Here is a 13,439-nt window from a genome sequence, read left to right as displayed (position 1 = left end):
TCCTGTCCCTCGACAGGACTGTGTCCTCCATTTAGTCCTCCATCACTTCCTGTAAACATGATGAAGGATCTGATGCTCAGTATGAACAGGAGGAATCATTACACACACACACACACACACACACACACTCGTCCTTTAAAGCTGTTTTTCTACTTTAAATCATCAGACAGGAAGTTCTACAAAAACAACTTTTATTTGTAAAACACAAATATCACAGAGTGTGTATATGTGTGTGTGTGTGTGTGTGTGTGTGTGTGTGTGTGTGTGTGTGTGTGTGTCTATGTGGGTTTTGTTAACAGCTGACTGGAGAAGTCGTAAAGATCTTTGTTGACTTTCTTCAGAGTTTGAACTTCTTCTTCCAGCTCGGCGACTCGGACCTTCGTGTTCTCACCGTCGCCGAAAACCGACTGAGGACAAAAAAACCAATCGATCAATAACCAATAAAACACAGCCAATCAGATTCTACTTCCTGTTCCTGTTGGTGCACAAGCCCCGCCCCCTCTCACCTTGTCCGTCACAGCGTTCATCAGAGAGTTCAGCCTGTCAGATTTCTGCAGGTACGTTTCGTCTTCCTCCTAAAAACACATGAACAGGAAGAGAGATCAACAGTCTGAGACTTCAAAATAAAAGCATGAACAAAAAAACCCCCATTCTTTTAGTTTGAAAGGATGAAACCGGCGTTGACAGGAACCAAAAACGGAGGAGGAGCTTTTATTTTTTTGTTATTGAGACTTCAAAATAAAAGCATGAAAAGTTGGTTGAATTAACCCTTTATAGGACACTCATTGAAAGGAAGGGAGGAAGGAAGGAAGGAAGGAAGGATGGAAGGAAGGAAGGAATGAGGAAAGAAGGAAGGAAGGAAGAAGAAAGGGGGATGGAGGAAGGAAAGAAGGAAGGGAGGAGAGAAGGAGGGAGGGAGGAAGAACAGATGGAAGTAAGGAAAGGAAGGAAGGAAGGACGGAGGAAGGAAGGAAGGAAGGTAGGGGGGAGGAAAGAAAGAGAAGGAGGGAGGGAGGAAGGGAAGAAAGAAGGAAGGAAGGAAGGAAGAAGAAAGGGGGATGGAGGAAGGGAGGAGAGAAGGAGGGAGGGAGGAAGAACAGATGGAAGTAAGGAAAGGAAGGAAGGAAGGACGGAGGAAGGAAGGAAGGAAGGTAGGGGGGAGGAAAGAAAGAGAAGGAGGGAGGGAGGAAGGGAAGAAAGAAGGAAGGAAGGAAGGAAGAAGAAAGGGGGATGGAGGAAGGGAGGAGAGAAGGAGGGAGGGAGGAAGAACAGATGGAAGTAAGGAAAGGAAGGAAGGAAGGACGGAGGAAGGAAAGAAGGAAGGGAGGAGAGAAGGAGGGAGGGAGGAAGGAAAGAAGGAAGGGAGGAGAGAAGGAGGGAGGGAAGAAGGACAGATGGAAGGAAGGAAAGGAAGGAAGGACGGCGGAAATAAGGAACGAGGGAGGGAGAAAGGAAAAGAGGAAGGGAAGAAAGAAGGCAGGGAGGAAGGAAAGGAAGGACGGAAGGAAGGAAGGAAAGAAGGAAGGAAGCAAATTTTGGGCCCACGCCTCCGAAAACAAAACAGGAACAAAAAACAGAGGAGGAGCTTTTATTTTTTTATCCAGGTGTTGAACAGGAAGTGGGCGTGTCCCGGTCAGCTGACTCACCTGTGTGTAGAGTCCCAGGCGGACGCAGACCTCTCCTGATTGGCCGGCGTCGCCCTCGGAGGCGTGCAGGTGTCGGCTGAAGCGCGGCAGAGGGACGGCCGGTCGGCTGTCGGGCAGGAACATGTTAGCCGGAGCCGCCATGATGACGGCGTTGGTCACCGGACCTGCACACACAGACAGGAAGTGATGTCAGAGGGCTGTGGTTACCATGGAGACAGAACATCTCAGCTGATTACAGTCATCTGGTTCTAATGAGAAACGTTCTGCAGGTTCTCAGACGGGAGAACGTGAGAACGTGAGAGAACCAGCAGAGATCACGTGACCGCCTGCAGCCGTACATCGACCGGCCAATCAGCCGTCAGCTGACCTGTGACATCAGCGGCGAGGACGAGCTGAGCTTCGGCCTGAAGGCAGCGAGAAGATCAAAGAGAATCACAACTTCAATTTCTAACCTCGAATAACCCGAAACATCCAGAGAGCAGAGAGCAGAGAGACTCTCAGACTACTCATAAGATATTATATATACACACACATCCATACTACTCATACTATATAAGATATATGAAACCCATACTACATATAATATATTATATGTACATACAAGACACAGAGAGCAGAGAGCAGAGAGACTCTCAGACTACTCATAAAATATTATATATATATCCAACATACTACATATAATATATAATATACAAGATACAGAGAGCAGAGAGAGACCAACACTCTCATACTATATTATATATAACATATAATATACATACAACAGCCCAGAGGGCAGAGAGGAGAGAGACCAACACTCTCAGACTACTCATACTATATATGAGAGATAAGATATATAAAACCTATACTACATATCACATATAATATATAACATACAAGATACAGAGAGCAGAGAACACTCTCATCCTACAGAAGATATATAAACTATATAAAACCCATACTACATATACTATATAATATACACTTCCAACACACTACATGTAACATATAACATACATACAGGACAGACACATAACATAATATTAACAGCTGATTATTTACAGCACAGATGAGCCTATATAATATAATATATGTAATGTTGTATAATATATAATACAACACAAAATATTAAATATTAAATATACAACATGCAGGAGCTCATTACATCATACATACCATCATATAAATTATATTATCATATTAAGAGGCTGCAGCTCATTATGTCATATTCAACATAAACATTCATTCTGTTATAAGAAGCTGATTTATTAATTTATCATCAGTAACATCTCAACAGCTTGAGAAAGATAACTATAACTATAAAGAGAACGATGTGATGAACTGTCTCTCAGGGTCCAGATGTGTCTGCAGCTCATGAAACTAGATTTAACTCTTACTGCTGTTTGTTGTTCTGAGAAATAAAAAGAAAAGTGCAAAGCTCAATAAAAGCTAAATAATATGAAACCAAGAAGATTTACTATGTTTGTCATTTATCATGATTATTATATTATTATTATAACAGAGAACAAAGCTCCAGAGACACACCTCTCTAAAGAAATCACCTCTGAATCTGCTGAGAGAGCAAAGCTGCTTTACTATAAACTAGTGGTGGGTCATTATCTTGCCTGTTAAACAGCCTACTGTGGGCCGTAGCCAACGCCAACAAAAACCTAGCATCAGTAGCTCACTAGCCAGTAGCCACACACGTGCTGCCGAGGCTAACAACAACTAACCTAGCATCAGTAGCTCACTAGCTAGCCACACACGTGCTGCCGAGGCTAACAACAGCAAACACACCGACACGCTAGCTGCAAGGCTCACTCTCAAGATGCGTTCACAGACACTCAGAAAAACCAGCACTTTAACTGAACAGAACAGAATCTGGTTTAAACTCTCAAATTTATAAAACACAAAACAGTGACATGCCCAGTTCGTTACAGTATTTTAGCGCGGATGTAGTGTTAGCACGGAGATCTGAACAAGCTGGTCTGCCTGAGTGAAAATTCATGTTTATATGCATCAAACTGTAGTTCTTGGTGTGGACCTTTAGGCTGCGTTCAATCATCAATTCAAACTAAACTCACAACGCTGTGAAATAACCGTAACGTTAGCATCGAGCTAACAGGCTAACAGAGATCAGAGAACATCACTGAGCTCATTCTGTCGGGTTCTTTGAGGTTCTCCACAGAACCTGAGGATGAGGAGGAAGAGGAGGAAGATATGGGGGGGGATCATCTTCTTTGCCTGTAACCATGGTAACCGAGACGTCCGGCTCGTCAGTGGCTGCTGAGCGTTCATTAATGTTTCTTCTTCAGTGATAAGAGGATCATCACCGACGGCTCCCATCAGCTCAACTCTTCTTCTTCTTCTTCTTCTTCTTCTGCTGCCGCCGCTCGCTGCGCATCAACCAGCAGACCTACTAATTGAATGTTTTGGGGCTCAGCTTCGAAAAAAAACCTCTTAAGTTGTCACCAGAGAAATAATTTACATGTTTTACTGAGAAATGAAGAAGAAGAAGAAGAAGAAGAAGAAGAAGAAGGAGAAGAAGAAGAAGGAGAAGCCGAGCGCTGACAGCAAACCAGAAAACTCTACAGCAGCTTCCTGAGTTCAGCTTCAGAGACCAAGACGAGACTCACTTCATTATTAATGTTATAGACCACACACACACACACACACACACACACACACACACACACACACACACACACACACACAGTAACAAACACACACACACACACACACACACAGTAACAAACACACACACACACACACTACTGCTCACTTCTGTTTTATCGGTTTACTTCATTTACTTATTGTGTACATCAGAGGAGTCAAACATGCGGCCCGTGGCCCAGATACGGCCCGCCAAGGGTTGCGATCCGGCCCACTTGCCATCCAGTGCTCTTTTCCTTCCTTCCTTCCGTCCTTCCTTCCTTTCTTCCATTCTCCCTTCTGTCCTTCCTTCCTTCCATCTGCCCTTTCTTCCTTTCTTCCTGTCTCCCTTCCTTCCTGGTCTGTCTGTCCTTCACTATCTCTCTTTCCTACCTTTCTTCCCTCCTTCCTTTTGCCTGTCTTTCCTTCCTTCCCTTCTTATTTCCTTCCCTCCTTTTCCTCCATCTTTTTAATGATCCGGCCCAATGACAATAAAGCCATTCTTCCTTCCTTCCTTCATTCCTTCCTTCATTCAGCCGATCAATAAAAGGCAAACAGAAGAACAGAGAGTGAAGCTCAGATCTCTTCAGTCTGAACTCTCTTTTCATTCTTCCTCTCTGATTGGATTCATCAGGACAGAGCGGACTCGTCTCTGCCTCCAATCAGCCTCCGAGCCGCCGCCACCAACAAAAGCTCCAAATCACAGAGGAACCAACGTGAGGGAGCTGATTTACTGCGACACCCTTCATCCTCTGATCAAACACTGAGGCTCAGACTGGCTCAACGTCACCGAGCCTCGGCCCGCTGTCACCACTTCCTGTCAGGGGATGGTTCAAATTAATTTCCCTCAGATTACCTCGAGGATCAATTTAAAGGCTGCGTGGAGGCGAACCACCGGGGACCCACCGGGGACCCGGGCCGGTGTCTGCAGTAATGAATGAGGGACCGACGCCGCTGACAGACGATGACAACAGGAAGCTCCAAGCTCATCAACATGCTGGAGACAAACCACAGCCTCAACCATGCTCAGGTGTTCCCATCATTCTGCTCATCATGTTTTATTCTGCTCTCAAACTTCCTGTTTAACCCTGAACTTCCTGTTTAACCCTGAACTTCCTGTTTAACCCTGGACTTCCTGTTTAACCCTAACCCTTCCTGTTTAACCCTGAACTTCCTGTTAAACCCTAACCCTTCCTGTTTAACCCTAACCCTTCCTGTTTAACCCTGAACTTCCTGTTAAACCCTAACCCTTCCTATTTAACCCTAACCCTTCCTGTTTAACCCTAACGCTTCCTGTTTAACCCTAACCCTTCCTGTTTAACCCTAACCCTTCCTGTTTAACCCTAACCCTTCCTATTTAACCCTAACCCTTCCTATTTAACCCTGAACTTCCTGTTTAACCCTAACCCTTCCTGTTTAACCCTAACCCTTCCTATTTAACCCTGAACTTCCTGTTAAACCCTAACCCTTCCTGTTTAACCCTGAACTTCCTGTTTAACCCTGAACTTCCTGTTAAACCCTGAACTTCCTGTTAAACCCTAACCCTTCCTGTTTAACCCTCAACTTCCTGTTTAACCCTGAACTTCCTGTTAAACCCTAACCCTTCCTGTTTAACCCTGAACTTCCTGCTGGGGACCAGTTCCAGGAAGCGGCGCCATTAAACCGTTTAAACCAGGGGTATCAAACATGCGGCCCGTGGGCCAGAACTGGCCCGCCCAGGGGTCCAATTCAACCCACTCTCCTTCCTGTCTTTTTTTCCTTCCTTCCTTCCATCTGTCCTTCCTCCCACTAGGCATGGGCCGGTTACCGGTTTCAAGGTATACCATGGTATGAAAAAGTCACAATTTCAAAACCACTAAAATGTTCCGTCACACCGTTCCTGCGGTATGAGCGTTTTTTTTTTTAATGTGACGTCTGGTCAGAGAGAGAGTGGAGGTCCCTCAGGTCGCGTGCAGCTGCAGCGTAAAGACAACCCCTCCCGTACTCTGGTTGCTGATACAAGCAGGTAGCTCTGCAGGCTGTATGATGGCTGAAGGAGGCGAGCCCCCCGAACTCCCCCCCCCCGTCTAAAAGGACCAAGTCGGCTGTATTTATACTTCGGCTACCGTAAAAACACAGACGGCTGCGGCTCGGAGGAAGAAGGTCCCGGACAGTAGCAGCGCGAGGAGTACGGGAGGGGTTGGACAGTAGCAGCGCGAGGAGGAAATACATCCTATATGATCGTGAGCAAGTCTCCAAAAACTGTTGAGATTCAGTTTTAAGCTCCTGCTGCATTTATTTATTTATATTTATCTTAGATGTGTTTTTACTTTTTTCTATTATTTATGTTCTGATCTTGAGCCACAGGTTCAGTGATTGCATTTATTTGCATTTTGTGTTTTTTCACTAAAAATAATTAATTAATGTCGTGACAGGGTTAGCCTCAGTTAAAGGACTGCACTTATTTTTTCATTCAATAAGAAATAATTATAATTATTATTTATTTTAAATACATATTTACTAAAAATAAAAGACTGTTCAATGAAAAAAAATCTTTTTTTTTTGTTTTTAAATACAGACATTTCAAAATATCACATTTTAGAGCCGTAATCGTGAAATCGTGAAACCGTGATATTTTTACCTGAGGTTATCATACCGTCAGAATCTCATCCCGGCCCATGCCTACCTCCCACCCTTCCATCTTTCTTCCTTCATTCCTTTCTCCCTTTCATCTTTCCTTCCTGTCTTTTCCAACTTTTCCTTTCTTTTTTCCCTCCTCACTTTTATTCTTTCCTTCCTTCTCCTTCTCTTTCCCTTCTGTGTGCTATTGTTCCCCCCCCCTTCTGCCCCCCCAACCTCTACACCCCTGCAGCCTAAACAACACACTGCCCCCATTTAAATGAATTTTCCCTCCTTTCCTTCCTCCCTTCCTTCCTTTTTCCTCTTCCTTGTTTCCTTCCTCCCTCCTTTCCTTCCTTCTTCCCTCCCTCCTTTTCCTTCCTTCCTTCTTCCCTTCCTTCCTGTCTTTTTTTCCTTTCTTTTCTTTCTTCCCTCCTCACTTTTATTCTTCCTTCTTTCTTTCTTCCTTCCTTCCTTCCTTCTCCCCTTTTTCCTCCCTTCCTTCCCTCCCCCCTTTTCCTCCCTTCCCTCCTTCCTTCCTTGACTCGAGGACAACAGGAGGGTTAATATTGTACTCTACTCCTCTTATCGTGATGTCAGGTTTCTCTAAAAGTTGATTCTAGTTTGACTTCCTGGCTGTGTGCTATTGTCCCCCCCGCTGCCCCCCCTCCCCCCCTGCTGCCCCCCCCCCCACACCCCTGCAGCCTAAACAACACACTGCCCCCATTTAAATGAATTTTCGCTGCACCGCCTCATTTGGTCTGAAGTGAGCCGCAGACCTCCAGTGAAGAAGGAAACATTCATTATGAGACAAAGACCTTCAGCTACAACCAGCAGCTAAATAAAAAGAAGCTCCAACATATTAAATCTAAAGTCTTTCTGCTGTTTCCTAATTCTTATTTATCTGTAACTGTCCTCCTCGTCTCCTCTCCTCGTCTCCTCTCCTCGTCTGTCCTCCTCTCCTCATTCATTGAATCTCTGAACACGAGTTTCAGTCTGAAGGAGACGACTTTAATTTTGTCCTTGTGATGATTTTATTTTCTTACCTTCCTTCCTCCCTCCATCCCTTCCTTCCTTCCTTCCTTTTTCCTCCCTTCCTTCTTTTCCTCCTTCCTTCCTTTTTCCTCCCTTCCTTCTTTCCCTCCTTTCGTTCCTTCCTCCATCCTTTCCTTCCTTCCCTCCCTCTTCAGGATAAAAACTCGACTGCAGACATTTTATTTTCTTACCTTCCTTCCTCCGTCCATTCCTTCCTTCTTCCCTCCCTCCCTCCTTTCCTTCCTTCCTCCCTTCCTTTCTCCCTCCTTTTCTTCCTTCCTTTTTTCTCCCTTCCTTCTTTCCCTCCTTTCGTTCCTTTCTCCCTCCTTCCTTCCTTCCCCCTTCCTTCCTCCCTCCTTCCTTCCCTTCCTCCTTTCCTTCCTTCCTTCCTTCCTTCCTTCTTCAGGATAAAAACTCGACTGCAGACATGTTATTTTCTGAGATGTAGCGCAGTGCAGTTTTTAAATCTCTTTGTCTCTGTGAGGTCATTTTATTTAGTTTTCCTCTCTTGAGTCCTCTGAGTCTCTGCAGCTCCATGTTTTATTCACTTCTACAAACATCAGCTCATAGAAACGCTGCATCGATTTCCTCCTCTGAGCAAGGCAGCAGTCAGACTCCTGATCTCATTACATGTTCTCAGATGGACTCAGAGCAGCAGGAAGGAGCTGTGAGGAAAAGAAGGAAGGGAGGAGGGAGGAAGGACAAATGGAAGGTGGGAAGGAAAGAGGAGGAGGGAGGAAGGACAAATGGAAGGTGGGAAGGAAAGAGGAGGAGGGAGGAAGGACAAATGGAAGGTGGGAAGGAAAGAGGAGGAGGGAGGAAGGACAAATGGAAGGTGGGAAGGAAAGAGGAGGAGGGAGGAAGGACAAATGGAAGGTGGGAAGGAAAGAGGAGGAGGGAGGAAGGACAAAAGGAAGGAAAAGAAGGAAGGGAGGGAGGAAGAACAAAAGGAAGGAAAAGAAGGAAGGGAGGGAGGAAGAACAAAAGGAAGGAAAAGAAGGAAGGGAGGGAGGAAGGACAAAAGGAAGGAAAAGAAGGAAAGGGAGGGATGGAGGGAGGAAGGAAGGAAGGACAAATGGAAGGTGGGAAGGGAAAGAGAAGGAGAAGGAAGGGAGGGAGGGAGGAAGGACAAAAGGAAGGAAAAGAAGGAAGGAAGGAAGTCTCTGCAGCTCCATGTTTTATTCACTTCCACAAACATCAGCTCATAGAAACGCTGCATTGATTTCCTCCTCTGAGCAAGGCAGCAGCAGTCAGACTCCTGATCTCATTACATGTTCTCAGATGGACTCGGAGCAGCAGGAAGGAGCTGTGAGGAAAAGAAGGAAGGGAGGAGGGAGGAGGGAGGGAGGGAGGAAGGAAGGAAAAGAAAGAAGGCAGAAAGAGAGGAAGGACAAATGGAAGGTGGGAAGGAAAGAGGAGGAGGGAGGAAGGACAAATGGAAGGTGGGAAGGAAAGAGGAGGAGGGAGGAAGGACAAAAGGAAGGAAAAGAAGGAAGGGAGGGAGGAAGAACAAAAGGAAGGAAAAGAAGGAAAGGGAGGGAGGAAGAACAAAAGGAAGGAAAGGAAGGACAAAAGGAAGGAAAGGGAGGGATGGAGGGAAGGAAGGAAGGAAGGACAAATGGAAGGTGGGAAGGGAAAGAGAAGGAGAAGGAAGGGAGGGAGGGAGGAAGGACAAATGGAAGGAAAAGAAGGAAGGAAGGAAGTCTCTGCAGCTCCATGTTTTATTCACTTCCACAAACATCAGCTCATAGAAACGCTGCATTGATTTCCTCCTCTGAGCAAGGCAGCAGCAGCCAGACTCCTGATCTCATTACATGTTCTCAGATGGACTCGGAGCAGCAGGAAGGGAGGAGGAAGGGAGGGAGGAAGGAGCTGTGAGGAGCTTTGAGTTGAATTCATATTTATTGATCCTGATATAATCACGTTGGAAAGTGATGATCAGCTGTTTAATATGGGTTTAAACCAAAAGGGTCAAACTCATCTTTATTCAGGGGCCACAAACAGTTTGATCTAATGTGGGCCGGACCATTAAAAAGGGAGGGAGGGAGGGGGGGGGGGGGGGGGGGGGGGAAGGAAAAGAATGGAGGGAGGGAGGACAAAAGGAAGGAAGGAAAAGAATGGAGGGAGGGAGAGAGGAAGGACAAATGTAAAGCGGGAAGGAAGGAAGGAAGGAAGGAAGGAAGGAAGAAAAAAGGGGGGGGGCAATAGCACAGCCAGAGAGTCAAACTAGAATCAACTTTTAGGGCGGGTCGGACCAAACCAAAAAAATCGCTGGTGCGGACCTTTTGGGCTGGTGTGAACACAAACTATCGAACGGAACCATCGGTTCGCTTGATATGTGAATGCGACTGCGCTCGGTCCGACCCAGTTATAAATAATCACATGCCTTTTTGGACGCAACAGGCTCTCGTAGCCGACCGCATTATGGGAAATAATTGTTTGATTAGCGCCTTAGCAACTCCAAACTTGATTAGAACTGACGTTGCACCAGAAGCTGGTGTTGTTCCAAATGCGCCTGAAACGTTTGCAACTGAATGACACAAATTAACATCAGCACAACGAGTGCAGCGCGCTGCTGGACGTCCATGATTGTTTACTTTAACCGGCGCTTTCCCCCCTTTTTTCCCTTACCGCTTTACCCCGACCCCAGAGCTTTCCCCCGACCCCAGAGCTTTTTGTCCAATGATTGAGCGATCTTTGCACACATGTGGGTTTGTTGACAAATTCTGGTCCACTTGCGAAAAGCGCAATGTGAACAGGAACCGCACCAAACCAAAACAGAAACATTGTATTTTGGTCCGGACTAAATAAGCGGAGCAAAGGACTTTCCTGGTGTGAATACGCCCTTAGAGAAACCTGACATCACGCTGCTGTGACCAATCAGGGTAAAGATGTTAATATAAGAGGAGAACAGGACAATATTAACCCTGCTGTTGTCCTCGAGTCAAGGAAGGGAGGAAGGAAGGAAGGAAGGGAGGAAGGAAGGAAGGAAGGGAGGAAAAGGAGGGAGGGAAGAAGGAAGGAAGGAAGGGAGGGAGGAAGGAAGGAAGGACAGGAGGGAGGAAAGAAAGGAGGGAGGGAAGAAGGAAGAAGGAAGAAGGAAGGAAGGAAGGGAGGAAGGAAGAAGGAAGGAAGGGCAGGAGGGAGGAAGGAAGGGGGGAAGGAAGGAAAGGAGGGAGGAAGGAAGGAAGGGAGGAAAGAAAGAAAGAACCGCCAAAATAGACGGGGTCAATTTGACCCGGGAGGACGACAGGAAGGTTCCCAGTTCAGGCCAGAGCAGCTTTGTACTGGTTTCACTGGTTTCACTGGTTTCTGTCTGCAGCCGATCCCAAACCACCACCACTAGACTTTATCTCCCTCGTGTTCACGGTGGATTCGCTCCAGCCGAGCCGAGCCGATGCTTCGTCCTGACTGAATGAAATATTTCTTGAGTCTTTTTTGAGGTTTCATCAGATCAAACAGGAAGTGCTCAGAGTGAAGAATCAGAATCACACTCTGACAGCAGAGAGACATGACGCCTCAGACATGCAGAGTACAAACACTTCACCGTGAGGAGGCAGGAATCAAACCAGCAACCAGCCACACACTGCTACCACGCCGATCGCTAAGCCCCGCCCCCACTGTGAGGTCATGTGAGGTAAATAAGACAAAGGGGCGGAGCTTCCTGTCGAGCCAACAGGAAGCACCGAGGATTCAGCAGTAAGTCTCCTGCTGAGGTCAAACTCTCGTCAGCGTCCGTCCTGCTGAAGTGTCCTCGAGCAAGACGTCTACCTGCCGAAGTGTCCTCGAGCAAGACGTCTACCTGCCGAAGTGTCCTCGAGCAAGACGTCATCCTGCAGAAGTGTCCTCGAGCAAGACGTCTACCTGCAGAAGTGTCCTCGAGCAAGACGTCTTCACTTCCTTCCTCCCTCCATTCCTTCCTTCCTCCTTTCCTTCCTTTTTCCTCCCTTCCTTCTTTCCCTCCTTTCCTTTCTTCTTCTTCCCTTCCCTCCTTCCTTCCTCCTTTAATTCCTTTTTCCTCCCTTCCTTCCTCCTCCCTTCCCTCCTTCCTCCCTTCCTCCTTTATCCTCCCTTCCTTCCTCCTCCCTTCCCTCCTTCCTCCCTTCCTCCTTTATCCTCCCTTCCTTCTTTCCTTCCTCTTTTCCTTCCTCCTTTCCTTCCTTTTTCCTCCCTTCCTTCTTTCCCTCCTTTCCTTTCTTCTTCTTCCCTTCCCTCCTTCCTTCCTCCTTTACTTCCTTTATCCTCCCTTCCTTCTTTCCTTCCTCCATGACTGCAATCACCTGATCCAAACCATCGAGGACACTGGTACAATCCTGAGAGAAATTCGTGATCTGGAGGAACAGATTGAGACAGACCATGTCTCTCTGCTGAAGTGTCCTCGAGCAAGACGTGGACCTGCTGCCTTGGTCAGAGTCTCTCGGGACGGAGCTGCGACGCCGAGATGTAAATTTAAAGAGACATCAAAGACACAAACACGCCCCTCCATTAAAATCAGAGCGGGTCAATGAAACGGCGACGGGGTCACCATGACGACGGCTGATGAATAATTCAGAGAGTCGGAGACGGAGACGAGCTGCGAGACGAGACAGTGGAGACTTCCTGTCCACCAGCAGGTCAACCAGAGTCCTTCATACTGGTTTTACCTCTGAACTGGTTCATTGTGAGACTTTAACTGGTTCTGGTGGTTCACATCACTCCTGTTGTCCTCGAGTCAAGGAAGGAAGGGAGGAAGATGGAAGGAAAGGAGAGAAGGGAGGAAGGAAGGAAGGAAAGGAGGGAGGAAGGAAGGAAGGGAGAAAAGGAAAGAAGGAAGGTAGGAGGGACGGAGGGAGGAAAGAAGAAAGGAGAGAGGGAGGGAGGGAGGAAAGAAGAAAGGAGGAAAGGAGAGAGAAAGAAAAAGAGGAAGGAAAAAAAGGACAGAGGAAAGAAAGAGTCAAGGAGGGAGGGAGGAAAGAAGGAATGAATGAACGAAGGAAGGAAGGAGGGAAGGAAAGAAGGAGGGAGGGAGGAAGGAAGGACAGAAGGAAGGAAGAAAGAGGGATGGAGGAAGGAAAGAAGGAAGGGAGGAAAGAGAGAAGGAGTGAGGAAGGAAGGAAGGGAGGAAAGAAGAAAGGAGTGAGGAAGGAAGGAAGGGAGGAAAGAGAGAAGGAGGGAGGAAGGAAGGAAGGGAGGAAAGAAGAAAGGAGTGAGGAAGGAAGGAAGGGAGGAAAGAGAGAAGGAGTGAGGAAGGAAGGAAGGGAGGAAAGAAGGAAGGAAGGAAGGAAGGAAGGGAGGAAAGAAGGAAGGAAGGAAGGAAGGAAGGAAGGAAGGAAGGAACAGTCAAAACAGTCTGATGCTTATTTTCGGAGCTTTAAAGAGTTTTCACACGTCAAACAGATTCTGGCTTGACTTGGATGGTTATGAATATTTGATGAGTGACTCAGACGTTACCGTGGACACAGAAGTCTGGATCCTGAGGAACATGAAACATGAAAGGAAGGAAGGAAGGAAGGAAGTCTGGATCCTGAGAAACAGGAAACACATCAGCGT

At 46.7% G+C, this 13,439-nt stretch overlaps 1 protein-coding gene across 1 annotated transcript in view; it reads right to left on the bottom strand.

Moving 5' to 3' along the window:
* Nucleotides 1-233: 233 nt before the first annotated feature.
* Nucleotides 234-13,439, bottom strand: part of wdr18 (WD repeat domain 18) — a 57,028-nt gene continuing 43,822 nt past the window's right edge. The window contains exons 8-10 of the mRNA XM_053322700.1: nucleotides 1,647-1,810; nucleotides 507-575; nucleotides 234-407 (exon numbers count right to left, since the gene is read on the bottom strand). Of these exons, the coding sequence (XP_053178675.1) occupies nucleotides 279-407; nucleotides 507-575; nucleotides 1,647-1,810 (362 nt within the window). The 3' untranslated portion in view covers nucleotides 234-278. The remainder of the gene's footprint in view (nucleotides 408-506; nucleotides 576-1,646; nucleotides 1,811-13,439) is intronic.

The sequence above is a fragment of the Scomber japonicus genome, chromosome 7, assembly GCF_027409825.1.
Source record: "Scomber japonicus isolate fScoJap1 chromosome 7, fScoJap1.pri, whole genome shotgun sequence".
NCBI classification, from domain to species: Eukaryota; Metazoa; Chordata; class Actinopteri; order Scombriformes; family Scombridae; genus Scomber; species Scomber japonicus.
Note: the sequence above shows the minus strand (reverse complement) of the source record. Positions and strands in the feature narration are given on the sequence as shown.